At 43.9% G+C, this 12,776-nt stretch overlaps 5 protein-coding genes and 1 non-coding gene across 9 annotated transcripts; 2 read left to right on the top strand and 4 right to left on the bottom strand.

Moving 5' to 3' along the window:
• Positions 1–84: 84 nt before the first annotated feature.
• LOC125765041 (E3 ubiquitin-protein ligase TRIM37-like) lies at positions 85–4,045 on the bottom strand. Of its 3 annotated transcripts, none has more exons than XM_049429896.1 (4): positions 3,858–4,045; positions 970–2,052; positions 715–903; positions 85–641 (listed from the first exon to the last, which is right to left on the bottom strand). In XM_049429896.1, the coding sequence occupies exons 2-4, from the start codon at positions 2,031–2,033 to the stop codon at positions 392–394; spliced, it is 1,503 nt and encodes a 500-aa protein (XP_049285853.1). In that variant the 5' UTR covers positions 2,034–2,052; positions 3,858–4,045; the 3' UTR covers positions 85–391. The 3 variants fall into 3 exon arrangements, with proteins under 3 accessions (XP_049285853.1, XP_049285852.1, XP_049285850.1); XM_049429895.1 differs by lacking the exon at positions 3,858–4,045 and adding an exon at positions 2,126–2,711; XM_049429893.1 differs by lacking the exon at positions 3,858–4,045 and adding an exon at positions 2,121–2,710.
• A 531-nt stretch (positions 4,046–4,576) lies between these two features.
• Positions 4,577–5,534, top strand: LOC125765163 (probable ribosome biogenesis protein RLP24). Its single transcript, XM_049430069.1, has 2 exons — positions 4,577–4,783; positions 4,867–5,534. The coding sequence occupies exons 1-2, from the start codon at positions 4,703–4,705 to the stop codon at positions 5,371–5,373; spliced, it is 588 nt and encodes a 195-aa protein (XP_049286026.1). The 5' UTR covers positions 4,577–4,702; the 3' UTR covers positions 5,374–5,534.
• Positions 5,535–5,651: 117 nt separating this feature from the next.
• LOC125764995 (neither inactivation nor afterpotential protein G) lies at positions 5,652–8,182 on the top strand. Its single transcript, XM_049429807.1, has 5 exons — positions 5,652–5,848; positions 5,916–6,118; positions 6,190–6,432; positions 6,496–7,703; positions 7,774–8,182. The coding sequence occupies exons 1-5, from the start codon at positions 5,689–5,691 to the stop codon at positions 7,904–7,906; spliced, it is 1,947 nt and encodes a 648-aa protein (XP_049285764.1). The 5' UTR covers positions 5,652–5,688; the 3' UTR covers positions 7,907–8,182.
• On the bottom strand, positions 7,941–8,012 carry Trnad-guc (transfer RNA aspartic acid (anticodon GUC)). The gene has a single exon. It is a non-coding gene; the product is annotated as a tRNA-Asp (tRNA).
• Positions 8,183–8,671: 489 nt separating the features above from the next.
• On the bottom strand, positions 8,672–10,828 carry LOC125765196 (stress-associated endoplasmic reticulum protein 2). 2 transcript variants are annotated; one of them, XM_049430112.1, is made up of 3 exons: positions 10,679–10,828; positions 10,181–10,248; positions 8,672–10,092 (listed from the first exon to the last, which is right to left on the bottom strand). In XM_049430112.1, the coding sequence occupies exon 3, from the start codon at positions 10,051–10,053 to the stop codon at positions 9,859–9,861; it is 195 nt and encodes a 64-aa protein (XP_049286069.1). In that variant the 5' UTR covers positions 10,054–10,092; positions 10,181–10,248; positions 10,679–10,828; the 3' UTR covers positions 8,672–9,858. The 2 variants fall into 2 exon arrangements, with proteins under 2 accessions (XP_049286069.1, XP_049286071.1); XM_049430114.1 differs by lacking the exon at positions 10,679–10,828 and adding an exon at positions 10,369–10,573.
• A 1,074-nt stretch (positions 10,829–11,902) lies between these two features.
• On the bottom strand, positions 11,903–12,566 carry LOC125765182 (40S ribosomal protein S23). The gene has a single exon (XM_049430096.1). The coding sequence runs from the start codon at positions 12,515–12,517 to the stop codon at positions 12,086–12,088; it is 432 nt and encodes a 143-aa protein (XP_049286053.1). The 5' UTR covers positions 12,518–12,566; the 3' UTR covers positions 11,903–12,085.
• Positions 12,567–12,776: the final 210 nt, after the last annotated feature.

Raw genomic sequence — 12,776 nt, forward strand, 5'->3', positions numbered from 1 at the left:
GTTTTTATATACCGCTTTTTTTTCTTTTGCTCCCCTGCAATGTCTTAGGCGCACCTGCTAGCGAAAACCCGTACGACGTTTGCACACAGTTTATGGTTCTTTTATTTTAATCTTATAACACTAATGCGCCTCTTATTACACCATCAGTCTTTCCGGCACAGTTGGAACACAGTTTGTAAAATGTTTCATTGAACAATGACAAGATTCTCCAAATAAAAAAAAATTGTACCACAATTTGTAAAGACAAGATTCGCAAAAAACAAAAACATAATTTGTAAAATGTTCAATCAAAACATGACAAGATTCACAAACATTATCACACAATCATCACACTAGAAACGCGTTTCATTACATCCTAATGGCAATAAATTCTTCAATTTTTGCGTTTCGCTCAATGTTCACTCAGTGATTCATCAGCATCCAGGGAGAGCTGTGCGTCGATCGGCGTTAATGGCCGTATGTTGTACAGCAGCTCCAGCGAATCATTATCGCGCACATAGTTCTTCTCCAGAATCGTTGTGAGTGTCACGAAATCACGTAAACCCCAACCCTTCTGTGGTGTCCTATCGAAGTACTGGCGGATAGTCTTACTGATGGTCATCTCCGGATCGAGGTGTATCAGCTGGAACGTACATTCCATCCTAAAGATAAAGCAACAAAGAAAGTGCTCAACAACTCACTAGAACTAAACGGGAATTCTCGCATTGTACATACCAGCAAGGACTTCCGTCGATCAGCTCCAAATAGATCCCGAAGTGATCCTCCGCTATTACACACCACGCCATGATACGCCACGTACGTCCCAAACAGTCGGAGAACTCGTTCGAGTACACCTTATTGTCGTCAAACGTGGAAAAGTTATGCACAACGAAGATCCCAGTCTCGAACAGGTGTGGAATTTCTCTGTAAAACCGGACAGTGGCGTCAAATGGGTTATAAATCTCCCCGTTTATGCGAAGCGCAACTTACATTTTTAAATTGGCCTGTACACGGATCTGCTTAAAGTCTTTGATCGGATTCATGCGAATCGCATTACACACGCTGAAGATGTTGGACTTCATCTGGATGAGTTCCGGTTTGCTGCAGAGCGTCATTTCGCAACGCATCGTCTGGAGCTTCAGGTCGATATCTTCCATTTCTTGCAACAGACCGTCCTGATGGGTACGCAGCTTGGTCAGCTTCTCTTCCTCCTGCCGATCGAGACCCTTCAGTGCGGATACCATGATCGCTTCCAGCTCCTTGTGCTTGACATGCTTCACCCGTCCGATCAGTGCTACATTGCGATCGATCTTGTTGATCAGTAGCGCCAGCTTGTCCCGATAGTGTTCTACCTTTTCCAGCTCGTTGTTCAGCATGCTCACGTGCTGCTCGTACGTCACGTGCAGTGCCTTGAATGTATGGTCCCGGTGCCGTCCTTCCGACACGTCCGTAGCGCATACCTCACAGATGCACTGTTTGCACGAGGAACAGTAAAAGTTGACTATTTTACCATGCATCGGACAAAGCTCGCTTTCCGTTCCAGGGCCCATAGTACTGCCCTGTTTCACCAGCTGTGTGTCTTCGGTATCGGAAGCGCTTAGGGTGCGCAGTTTCTGTTGCAACTTCTGAATATCATCGAACCAGCGCACCTTTACGAGTTGATCGAGCTGTAGCTTAATCTTACAGTTTGGGCAGCTTTGGCTAATGCCCGAATCGAGCCACTCTCCGATACAATCGTAACAGTACAGCTTCGAACACTGCGGGCACAGGTGAGGATCATCGAGCCGGCCAAAGCAAATCGTACACTTGAAGATGTCATTGATGTGGGACAGAACATGACGGCCCGAATCGGTGGGTGTAGTGAGCGCTAGCGTCGACGTAGGAAAGGAAGTGTTGGACGTTGTCGGAATGGTAGATCCAGTTGAACAGTTCGTACCAACGGCAACAAACGAGGTGGAAGCGGTAGTGGATGAGGAGCTTGAAATGGTCGTTGAAAGCGAACGCGATGAAGTCCCGTGCCGGCGGGATTCGTTTTGATTGCTAGAACTGGCCATACTGGTGAAAGAATAATCTCTGCAATAAGACAACATACATCCGCATCAGTTTCGTTTTTGAGGGAAATAGGTTTGTGAAACTCATACTCAACGTGAGAGCGATTCATTGCTTTTTAACACGTGATTCATTTGCCGCTTCTTAACAAAACATAACACACAAAATAAGCGTCCGTAGTATGAAGATGAACGCACAGACAGAATATAGATCGTTCTTTTCGCTACTAAAATGGTGACTGATACTGATGCGCTATTTCACGCGGATGGTCATCGAACTTTCCCCCTGATGGACAGTACACAGTAATCCGCAAAAACAAAGCTAGCGAATATAGTGCTATAAAACTTCAGATTAAGATATGCAAGGTAAGCGAAAAGTTGGTTAATTTGGCGTGTTTTTTTTTTTTTTTTGGAACAATTACTACAAGCAATTTGAAGCACACAATCAAACAAATAAATTAATTGCGCTTCTTTAACTCGCCTCTGCGCAAACGCCACTAAATGTCACTAATGAGACTCACCCAGATATGCTACGATACAGATCAAGGTCTTGACGAACTCTATTCTTTTTAAACATCTTCACCAAGATTCACTTGTGCCATCTACGGCAACAGTTGCAATTGCGTTGGCTGTTGTTGTACATTGTCATGCAAATTTCATGAACTAAAAAAAGGAGGTAGTAAACGGCAAGATGCTGTAGTTAAACAATCAGTGCATGAACGCAGCTAAACTGTGCGTCTTAAGCTCGTGTAAAGCAATTATATGTTTGAGAAAGAGGGTCGTTTTGCAATTTGCAAAGAAACATCCGTATGAAGGTAAAGGTGATGTCAATGCCGTTTGCTAACTTTAGTAGCTAGGGCGCTCTGTTGGACTAACCTTAGGTGTGTTCTACACTTTTCATTTTAAACTTTTAAACAGAAGTAATTAGTATTCTTTAGTGATAATAATTTTAAAAAAAGTTCAATTTTTAATTCACCTATTTCCATTTTAACCTTTACACGCTATTGAACGAATGTCTTCAAGCGTTTAAATATTCAATCAGTTGAAGCACAATTCGTTTGGTGAATAATTTACGTGAAAAACCCCCCATTTTAAAGTCGTGCAATACTTCTGTCTGTTTTTTTTTTCCTTCCTTTACTATGGGCATCGTTGCAAATTCACAGCAAAGTAACAAAGAGATGCGCGGATCATTACGGCTTCGCGTCACGAAAACCTCCATTTCCCACTTTCGCTGTCAACGGGTGAGATGAATTGTGTACTGTGCACCGCCCGGTTTTTTGTCGGTTTATTAGCATTTTCTCACTATACTAAAACGAAGCGAGAGAAGCGTTCCGTAGCGTTGTAATGAATTTTATGTTCCTTCTAAAATTGTTACCACGATCAATACTCGTTGATTGAGGCACGTTACGTTGCGAACACGAAATTCATTTCCGGGGTTTTTCCGGCACATTTCCCGAACGAATTATGCGGCACAAACACACAAACATTGTTTGCAGCAGATCGCTGAACAGGGCAACATTCACATTCACAACGAACCTCACGACAGATACCACATGCATTGGCTAATTTTATCAATTGCGACAGGCTAATGCACTTGCAATGTGTTTATGCTGCCGCATGGTTACACACGTGTATGAGCTAAACACATTTTCACACCAATACACATGTCGTTAAACGCGTTCAGACTGCGTTTTTCCTTTTACCGCAAGTTCATGGCCCAAGTGCAACAAACTCTCACGTATTGGAATGTTCTGGTGAATTGATCTTTCTGGAGATGCACTGCAACACAATCAGACAGCTGATGATCACTAACTAGTACCCGAAACTTACCAAATTGTACTTTCGATTCGTTGTTGGAAATAGCACCGATGCTTCAATCTCTTCTTATGCGTCTAATCACCGCGAGCGGTGCATCCGATTCAATCGCATTCGTTTTCCTAACGATCGTCACTAAAAACACGACGATCGTGCTTTAAATGTCTACTACCCATACCATGATGGGATCCGTTCTTGTTTATCTATTTAGCACGATAGATCTGCGTTTATTCACGCACGACTTTAATATAGACTTCTTTGTTCTATGCACAGCGACGATACGCAATGGGTTATTCTGTCTACAGCTGGATACAACCGTTACGTATGCGTTAAGTAGCGCTACAAAGCGTTGCAGTTTAACGTTCCAAGGATTGATTTTTATTTTTCACTTTATACATCATTTTATTAAAACCAATAATAAGGAATTATAACGAACTAAAAAAAACTTCGAAACGCCATGCGGCGATGAATTTGAATCAACCTGGCTGTCGTTAGCGTACCCACCATTAGATGGCGCTGCTATTTCGGAGAAGTATATGGGATACACAAAAACCCAAAATAAATCGATTTTATCTCCGTAAACTAAAGCAAGCAGTTTTTGTACATGTTTTATTAAATATTTTTATCTTTTTTCGATTAAAATTAATTTCATTTAGATTTTTTTTTCATTATTGACACAATTAACGTCAACGATACGATTCAACATGGCGTCCACAATCCATCATTCACCAGCCTGCGCGTATAATCCGTCCTTTTTGACAGCAACAACACGCGTGTTTGGACAGCGTGAATGTTGCAACAGAAATTTTCACTAAATTAGTTAATATTTCTGTTAGCAACGTTCGAAATACGCCGCAACAATGCGTATTGAGACGTGTTTCTTCTGCTCGAACAAAATCTATCCCGGGCACGGGATGGTTTTCGTGCGCAACGACTGCAAGGTGAGTGCGAATCCCCAATTGTTTACCTCGTACCTTTCTCGCTAATCCCTGTTGCTTTTGCGTTTCGCCGCGTTCTGCTGTAGGTGTTCCGTTTCTGTCGATCCAAATGCCGTCGTGCGTTTAACCAAAAGAAGAACCCGCGCAAGATCCGCTGGACCAAAGCGTACCGCAAAACGAACGCCAAGGAGCTAACGGTCGATCCAAGCTTCGAGTTTGAAAAGCGTCGCAACGTCCCGGTGAAGTACGATCGCGAACTGTGGAACAAAACGATCGAGGCGGTGAAAAAGATCAACGAAATCAAACACCGGCGCGAGTGTCACTTCGTTATGGAGCGTCTGCGAAAGGCGCGCGAGTACGAGATACATCGCGACATCGTGGACGTACAGAAGAACATTTCCCTGATCCGGTCGCCTGCCATTGGGCTGAAGGAGCGCCGCGCGAAGGAGGAAGCCCAGAATTCGGCCCTGCTGATGGATGTAGAAACCGGCGAAGAGGAGGAAGAAATCCAGTACGTCGATGCCCGCAAGCTCGAGAAACAGCTCGAAGAATCGGCCGCTCTCGAGGATGATGAGGAAATGCTCCGAGCGTAAAGGGTGTGGGTATATGTGTGCGATTTTACCGTGTCGTTCGTTAAGGATTAGACTGTAAGGAATATATAAAAAAACACGTTGTAAAAAGAAACAAAGCTCCTGCGCAAATGTGTGAAAAGGTTGAGCGCAATAAAGCTGTTTCCACAAGCTGTAACATCAAACCGACGGCGATAATTCAGTAAAAATAGTTCCGACTAGCACGTTTCGTACGCGTAATAGGATTAAATTCATCGACCACATTCTCGGTCCTTCGCTCTCGTGGCAAACGGGAAAAACATTACCATAAGGTCAGTATCAAGTGAACAACTGGGCACGATGGGTTGTGTAAAAAAATTGGTGCTTGTATCGCTCGTGACGGCCATTCTGTTTTGTGGCGCTTTGCTTTTGCTGTGGATATGGCTGGGAATGGAAATTATTCCCAATCAAATTCGTGATCCACACATACTGCGTGATCGGTCCTTCGACTACATTATCGGTAAAGTATCCTCATTCAGAGGTATGCTGCTATCGATCGATAGTATTAACGTCCTTCTGTTTGCTAGTGGGTGCTGGAACGGCAGGATGTGTGTTGGCCAATCGTCTTTCCGAAAATCCGAACGTTACGGTGCTGCTGGTGGAAGCTGGCGATACGTTCGGTGCAGCTTCAATCATTCCACTGATAAGTACCGCCATGCAAGGCACCAAGTACGATTGGGCATTCCGTACGACACCACAAAAATATTCTTCCCACGGTTTAGGCAATAATGTAAGGTTACACTTTAAAACACTGGAAGCTAGACGTATTTATCGATCGATTTGCGTATCGAACGCTTGCAGCAACAACTGCTACCACGTGGCAAAGGATTAGGTGGATCGGGACAAATTAATTACATGCTCCATTTCACGGGCATTCCCGAGGATTTTGACCGTTGGGAGCAATTGGGAGCACGTGATTGGAATTGGCATGCAATGAAACCTTACCTGGATAAGCTGAACCATCCGGGCGGGATCAGCGATCAGTACGATGAGGACGACATTCGGGAGTGCAACCAGGAGCTTACTGGCGAGGAGTTATATGAGGTAAGAAGAACACGTTCAAAGCTGATTTACAAATAAAACTAAAATACCTAATTCTAATTTTAGACTAACAACCACTATGCATCGATTTTGTCCGAAAGTGACAAACATGCAAGCATTAACTTTTGCGCCCGAAAGGTTTCCTCCCAAAATCGGAACCTTCCCACAACGGATCGGTTGCACATAACCGAGGTAGACACGCGAGAATCTCTGCTGGCAAAGGTATTTACAGAAGCACCACTGGAACTTGGCCTGGATCGGTATCACTTCCGACCCGCCCGATACACCATTCGCAATGGAATCCGTTGGAGCAGTTACCATGCTTATCTGCGACCGGCATTCGGTCGTCCTAATCTATCCATTCTCACATCATCCTCCGTCGCGAAGGTCCTGTTTGATGAAACCAATCGAACGAAGGGTGTAATGGTGCAGTCGGTCGGCACTGGTCGGCAACAACCGGTTAGCATCCGTGTCGGACGGGAAGTGATCCTCAGTGCTGGTGCGTTACACACACCACAGATTCTGAAACTGTCCGGCATTGGACCGAAACTCGAGTTACGGCGACACGGTATCGAACTGGTACACGATGCACCTGCCGTGGGTCAGAATTATTTCGACCATCTCAATCTGCCGCTGTTTGTAAGCATCAACGCCACGGCTAGTGTAACGATGGACAAAGTATTATCGGTAGATTCGATCCTGCAGTACCTGAAGCATGGCCAGGGAGCATTAGCCACAACGGCCATTGCCGGTATTGGAAGTCCTCACGATGGGCAGTACGGGATTATCCTGTTCGGAATGGGCAGTGTCGATGAGCAAGCGTTACGCCATGTGTCCAACATGAAACAGGACACGTTTCGAGCGTTTTTCCCTTCGTATCAAAATACCAGTCAGGAGGGGTTTCTATTCCTCAGCACTTGCCATCAACCGTCCAGCCGTGGTGCAATCTTTCTGCGCGATCGTCACATCGACAGTGTACCGTTTTTCAATCCTAACTATCTTAAAGATCGGGCCGATATTGAGTGTATGATCAAGGCAATCCGACTAGCTTCGCGCACGGTTCGAACGAAAGCCTTCCGCAAGATCGGAGCACATCTTCACTGGCCGCACATTAAGCGCTGTTCAAACTTTGGCCCACCGGAAAACAGTTCGGAGGAACCCTCGGAACGGTTTCTGGAGTGTATTCTTCGTACATCGGCACTGACTGGGCATCATCCCGGAGGAACGGCCGCCATTGGGCAGCATGGTGAAGCTGTTGTCGATAATCAACTCAGGTGAGAGCCTGGCACTGTTGTGGAGTAACCTACCTCAAATAATAACGGTCAATACCTTTTCTTTCAACAGGGTTAACGGTGTGCATGGTTTGCGTGTCGTTGATGCAAGCGTGTTTCCTGCACCAGTGTCCGGAACACCGAACTCGGTGGTAATTGCTGTGGCTGAAAAGGGAAGCGAACTTATAGTGCAAAATGGTAATTAATAAAAAAAAATGGCAAAGCAAAAAAAGATTTCCTCTCCCCGACGGGGAATCGAACCCCGGTCTCCCGCGTGACAGGCGGGGATACTGACCACTATACTATCGAGGACATGTTGAGGAGCGTGTTCAAAGCCAAACATAAACACTGTGCATGACTCGTGCGGTACGAGATGGAATTGTTTTCACAAAATAATTGACTCATAAAAAATTTCTATCACATTTTTTACAACAAGAATAAATTAATACAAAACAAATTGTCATTCGACAGACAAATAGAAAGTTTTTTAAAATAGTTTCAGTTATTTGAAAGAAGCATTTCGATAAAGAAAAATGGTTCACTTTACATCATAAAATAAGAACGCATGTGAAAATTCCCCAAATTATCAATCATTCACCAATAACGGACAATATTTTGCAGCAGATATAGAATAAGGCGGCGTATGAGAGCAGAAGTTCAATCTGCTATCACCGTTACGCAGTCAATAAAAACCACTTCATCCTGTTGCTGCGTAGATGTACCATTTCAGCTCGAATGTTTTCAATGTCAACGACACTGGTAACAGATAACGTGTGTACACGTAGAAAACTGCGCCATCGATTGCTAAAATTGAGGCTCCAACTGTAATCTGGAGAACGTAATACGCCCGATTTTGATTCAGGTGTACAAATGTTGCGAAAAAAATGGGCTCACTATATCACACCCACAATAAGGCGCAATTTCTAGCCGTTTCGGAAGATTGGTTCGAGAATAAAAAGAAAAGACAGTACTAGTTTTCACATTGATAATATATAATTTTCACCAAATTAGTTTTGTCAGTTTGAGTGCTTCACTGCTTAATGTATATACTTCAATGTTCTTGCGACCGGTTTCGCATCGAAAGTATACGAAAAAGGAGTTTTCTGAGTGTATTGTGTGAGGGTATTTATTTTTACGCGATTCGTATTGTTTTTTGTTTAGTTATGCTTATCCACATGCTATTTACTTCGCACGCGGCACACGTTTCGACCTTGGTCTAGAAAGCAATATGTTGGTCTTTTTAGATTCGGGAATTATCTTCTGCTTGCATGCTTCTCCTCCTCCTCCTCCTCCTGCCGGTCATATATCGTAGGCTTCGATGCAATGTCGGTTCACTCGGTTCGATTCTCTAAGGCTAGGTTAGCGCATGTGATGTGGCAAGGCTTTTGCGCCGCTTTTTTGTTTTGTTTACATACTCCCCACAATCGGGCGCGTTTCACCTGCTTTCTGCCTACACTTGCGTATGCAGAAGGTTCTGGAGTAATCAACTGCATCATCGTTTAATCTATCGGCGCCGGACAGTATATCCAGGGCGTGGAATTGTGCGAAATGTGTTTGAAAGATCTTGTTTTGTTTTTCTTCGACCGAATGCTTTCTCTGCTTCAGTTAGCACTGCATTCCACCTTCCGTTTCATAGGCAGATTTGGACAAGCATAGATGGAAAGGGAGGAAAACTTTGATTCAATGTACCATGTACCACTAGCAACCAAATATAATGCTAGCAAGACATGTTTTGCATCTTACGCGAACGCATAGTGCACGGGGTCAAAGTCATCCAAACAAAAAACAAACAGTATCAGTCAGTGCATGGAAGAGCCTTCCAACATAAAGTCACATCACAATATTTTACAAACAGAGACAGAGACAATGTACAACAAAAAATTTATACCAAGCAATGTTGGGAACGGTTTCCGTGGCAGCGCATCGCTTTGGAGACACGTTAACTAAAACAATACATTAACACTTCAGCCGATCCGGTCCCATTCGGCGGGGGGCTCATAAAAGTGGGAATGGAAAACAAACGAGTGTACAGAAAAAGCAAAAAAAAAATCACGTCTCTCCGTAAAAAATAGGGAAAACGCGAAAAGAGAACGAACGGTTTCTTTGTAATCAAGAAGTTGGCTGGCAAATCGATCGGTAGCGGGATCGATCGCCCGGCTTATGCTATACGAATCGACTGAATGATCTGGAATATCGCCGAACCGCACACCACGAAGATGAACAGGGCCAACAGCCACGGTCCAACCGGATACTTTTCCTCGGTGTTCTTTGACGATTTGGGCACGTTGCCACGCATCGTGATGTTCTTGCTTGCCTTCTCGTTGGCAATGCGGATTCGCTGCTGTGGGGCCATCTTTCTGTTTTGCTGGTGAGGTGTTATCGGCTGTGAACACTACGGGGAGAAGAGAAAACAAATATGTCACGAAACATTCAACTTGGAGGCATTATTTCCCACATGCGTATTTACAAGGAAAACATACCTAAATCTGGGAAATGTTTTGTGCGTTGCTGAGGCGCTTTACTAACAGCAGTAGGCTATGGATTGTTTCTGTGGGAGAACGTGAAGAAAGCACAAAAGTGTAAGCACCTTAAGCCAGACGGTTAAAAAACAACAACTACAACGAAACTGCAACCAGATGATTCTTTCCGTCACTCGTATTTCACATACCACGTAGTACACCCGTCGTCTATTGCTTATTTGCTTTCCTGTTATGGGGAAAACAGATTCGACGTGGCGCTCGTGTACACGTTTTCAATCAATTTTTCACACTATACGCTAGAAGCGACGGTGGTCTGATTACGTTGTGCGTAGTAATTGAATGTTTGGAAAGAGAATGGCAATCCAGTCGAACGAGCGAAAGTGGGTTACTTTGGGTGGAGGAGAAAACGGATCCTTTGCTTACACACAAATCTGAGAACACTGACGAAAGTTCGACCGGATTGTTTGATTACGGTTGCTGACTGAGGGGAACACTTACTGCAACTGACTTGACGCTGGGACGCTTCCAAGTAAATAGAGGTCTGGATTTTTTAGTCTAGGCTCTTGTTTCGTTGTGAAAATGCCGAAAATGAAACAAGCAAATGCGACGTGGCGACGAAGAAAATACACACACCATGACACGTAGTCCCATATGCACTGTGGGGCATCTGCTGGTCTGGTCCGATTGACAGTTTGGTATGTAATCTGTCGTGAAAGGAAGACGTTGTGAATACAATATCTATGGAGCATACGCATAAAAAACAATTATTTTTTATCATTTCAGCGTAATAGAATAATAAATTGTTTCTGTTAGTATATGGCCAACAATTTTGTAAATACTTTTTACCAATAGACATCGCCTCTACAAACCTCGAACAATTTCTTTACAATCTGACGATCAAGTAAGTTTTCAGCTTCGTATCTAATTCAAGATATCACGGCACGAAGAAATTATTTATTCTTATTTTCTTTATAAATTCAGACGATACAATCATTTTGTTATTTAGCTGGAAGCAAAACAATACATGACGATCAATTAGGATTCAATTGGTTGTAATAAAGAATGACACAATTGGAAGCAAACTATTGCACCTAATAATGGAAGCGAAACTAGGGTTTCCTATGGTTCCTGTTTCGCAATGTTTGTATGCTCCATGTATTATGCCGCCCGGAAATGTTATTTCCGAGAGGTTAGCATTTAGGTGTTAAATAGTAAAAATAAGCTATATAACGCAATACTGGCCAATCCAGACAGCATCATATGTTAATATACATATTTAGTTACTATACGATATGAATTAGTTACAAACGATAACCGGTAAACTAACATACATTGTATATGGATGCTAGTAAGATTCATCAACCCAACACAGTTGTTATATATCATCCCATACTTTGTTCACTGCTCCGTATGACCATAAACCAATCTTTAAATGAACTTCAGTTGAGTTTACAGAAGCTACAATGTTATGGTATATTGCTGTTGATTTTTCAAGATCCTGCTAGCGTTTCCGACTAGTACATCACGCTTAGTTCGTTTGAACTAAGGCCTCTTCCATTTGTTTACCACTCGAAGATTTGTTCAATTTTGTTTACACTCAGTAATACTTGCACACAAGGGGAAGCCTGAAAATTTAATGAATCCTTCCTAGAATCGGTTCTACCTACAAGTAAACAATTTTCTCAATATCACAACAACCAATAACAAACAATGTATACTCCATTTACGAGGTACAAGATCCTTCCCGGCAGCTTGTATTTCTTACTTTTCGCACTTGGCTTACATTAACCGAATCCTTGTCCTGGCGCTGGCCCGTCACACATGCACACACCGGTGGAAAATCAATGACCCTATGTAGCCATCGTACCGCTCTGGACCAGATCCATCGCAACTCTTCGCAACTGCTTACGAACGTGGCCGCTCCTTCTTTTCCTTGTACAGCGCCAACAGCGAAACGTTGGCCACCTTCACCACCTTGAATCGGACTCCGGGAATATCACCGACGGCGTGACCCTTACGACCGAAACCGGCAACTAGCACCTCATCGTTTTCCTCGATGTAGTTCAGACAACCATCCCGGGGCACGAATGCGGTGATCTTCTTTCCGTTCTTGATAAGCTGCACACGGACGCACTTGCGGATGGCGGAGTTAGGCTGCTTAGCTTCGACGCCGACCTTTTCCAGCACGATTCCCTTGGCGTGGGAAGCTCCGGCGAACGGGTTGGACTTCCAGCGGGTACCCAAATGGGCCTTCTTGTAGTCCTTATCCGCCCAGCGCTGGTCGCGACGATGCCGGACGTGTTTGCGGGCGGTACGAATTCCACGTGGTTTACCCATATTAAATGGCGTCTGAACCGAACGAAAACTTGTGACGAAAAGAGCTCGCAATGCGTTGACAGCGGCGAAAGGGAACCTCTTTGACGTTTGGTCAAATTTTGACAACTTGACGGATGTCGCCCAAGGTAGCTAAGGACAGACGGGACGATTGATTTACCTTGGGCAATGTGGAAAAACTCTTTTCCTAGGATTCTGCAGATGTAATTTCAAGATGAATGATCAGTTGTGCTCCAAAAAATATTGCTACTTCACGAGAGAC

Source organism: Anopheles funestus, chromosome 2RL (genome assembly GCF_943734845.2).
Source record: "Anopheles funestus chromosome 2RL, idAnoFuneDA-416_04, whole genome shotgun sequence".
NCBI lineage: Eukaryota > Metazoa > Arthropoda > Insecta > Diptera > Culicidae > Anopheles > Anopheles funestus.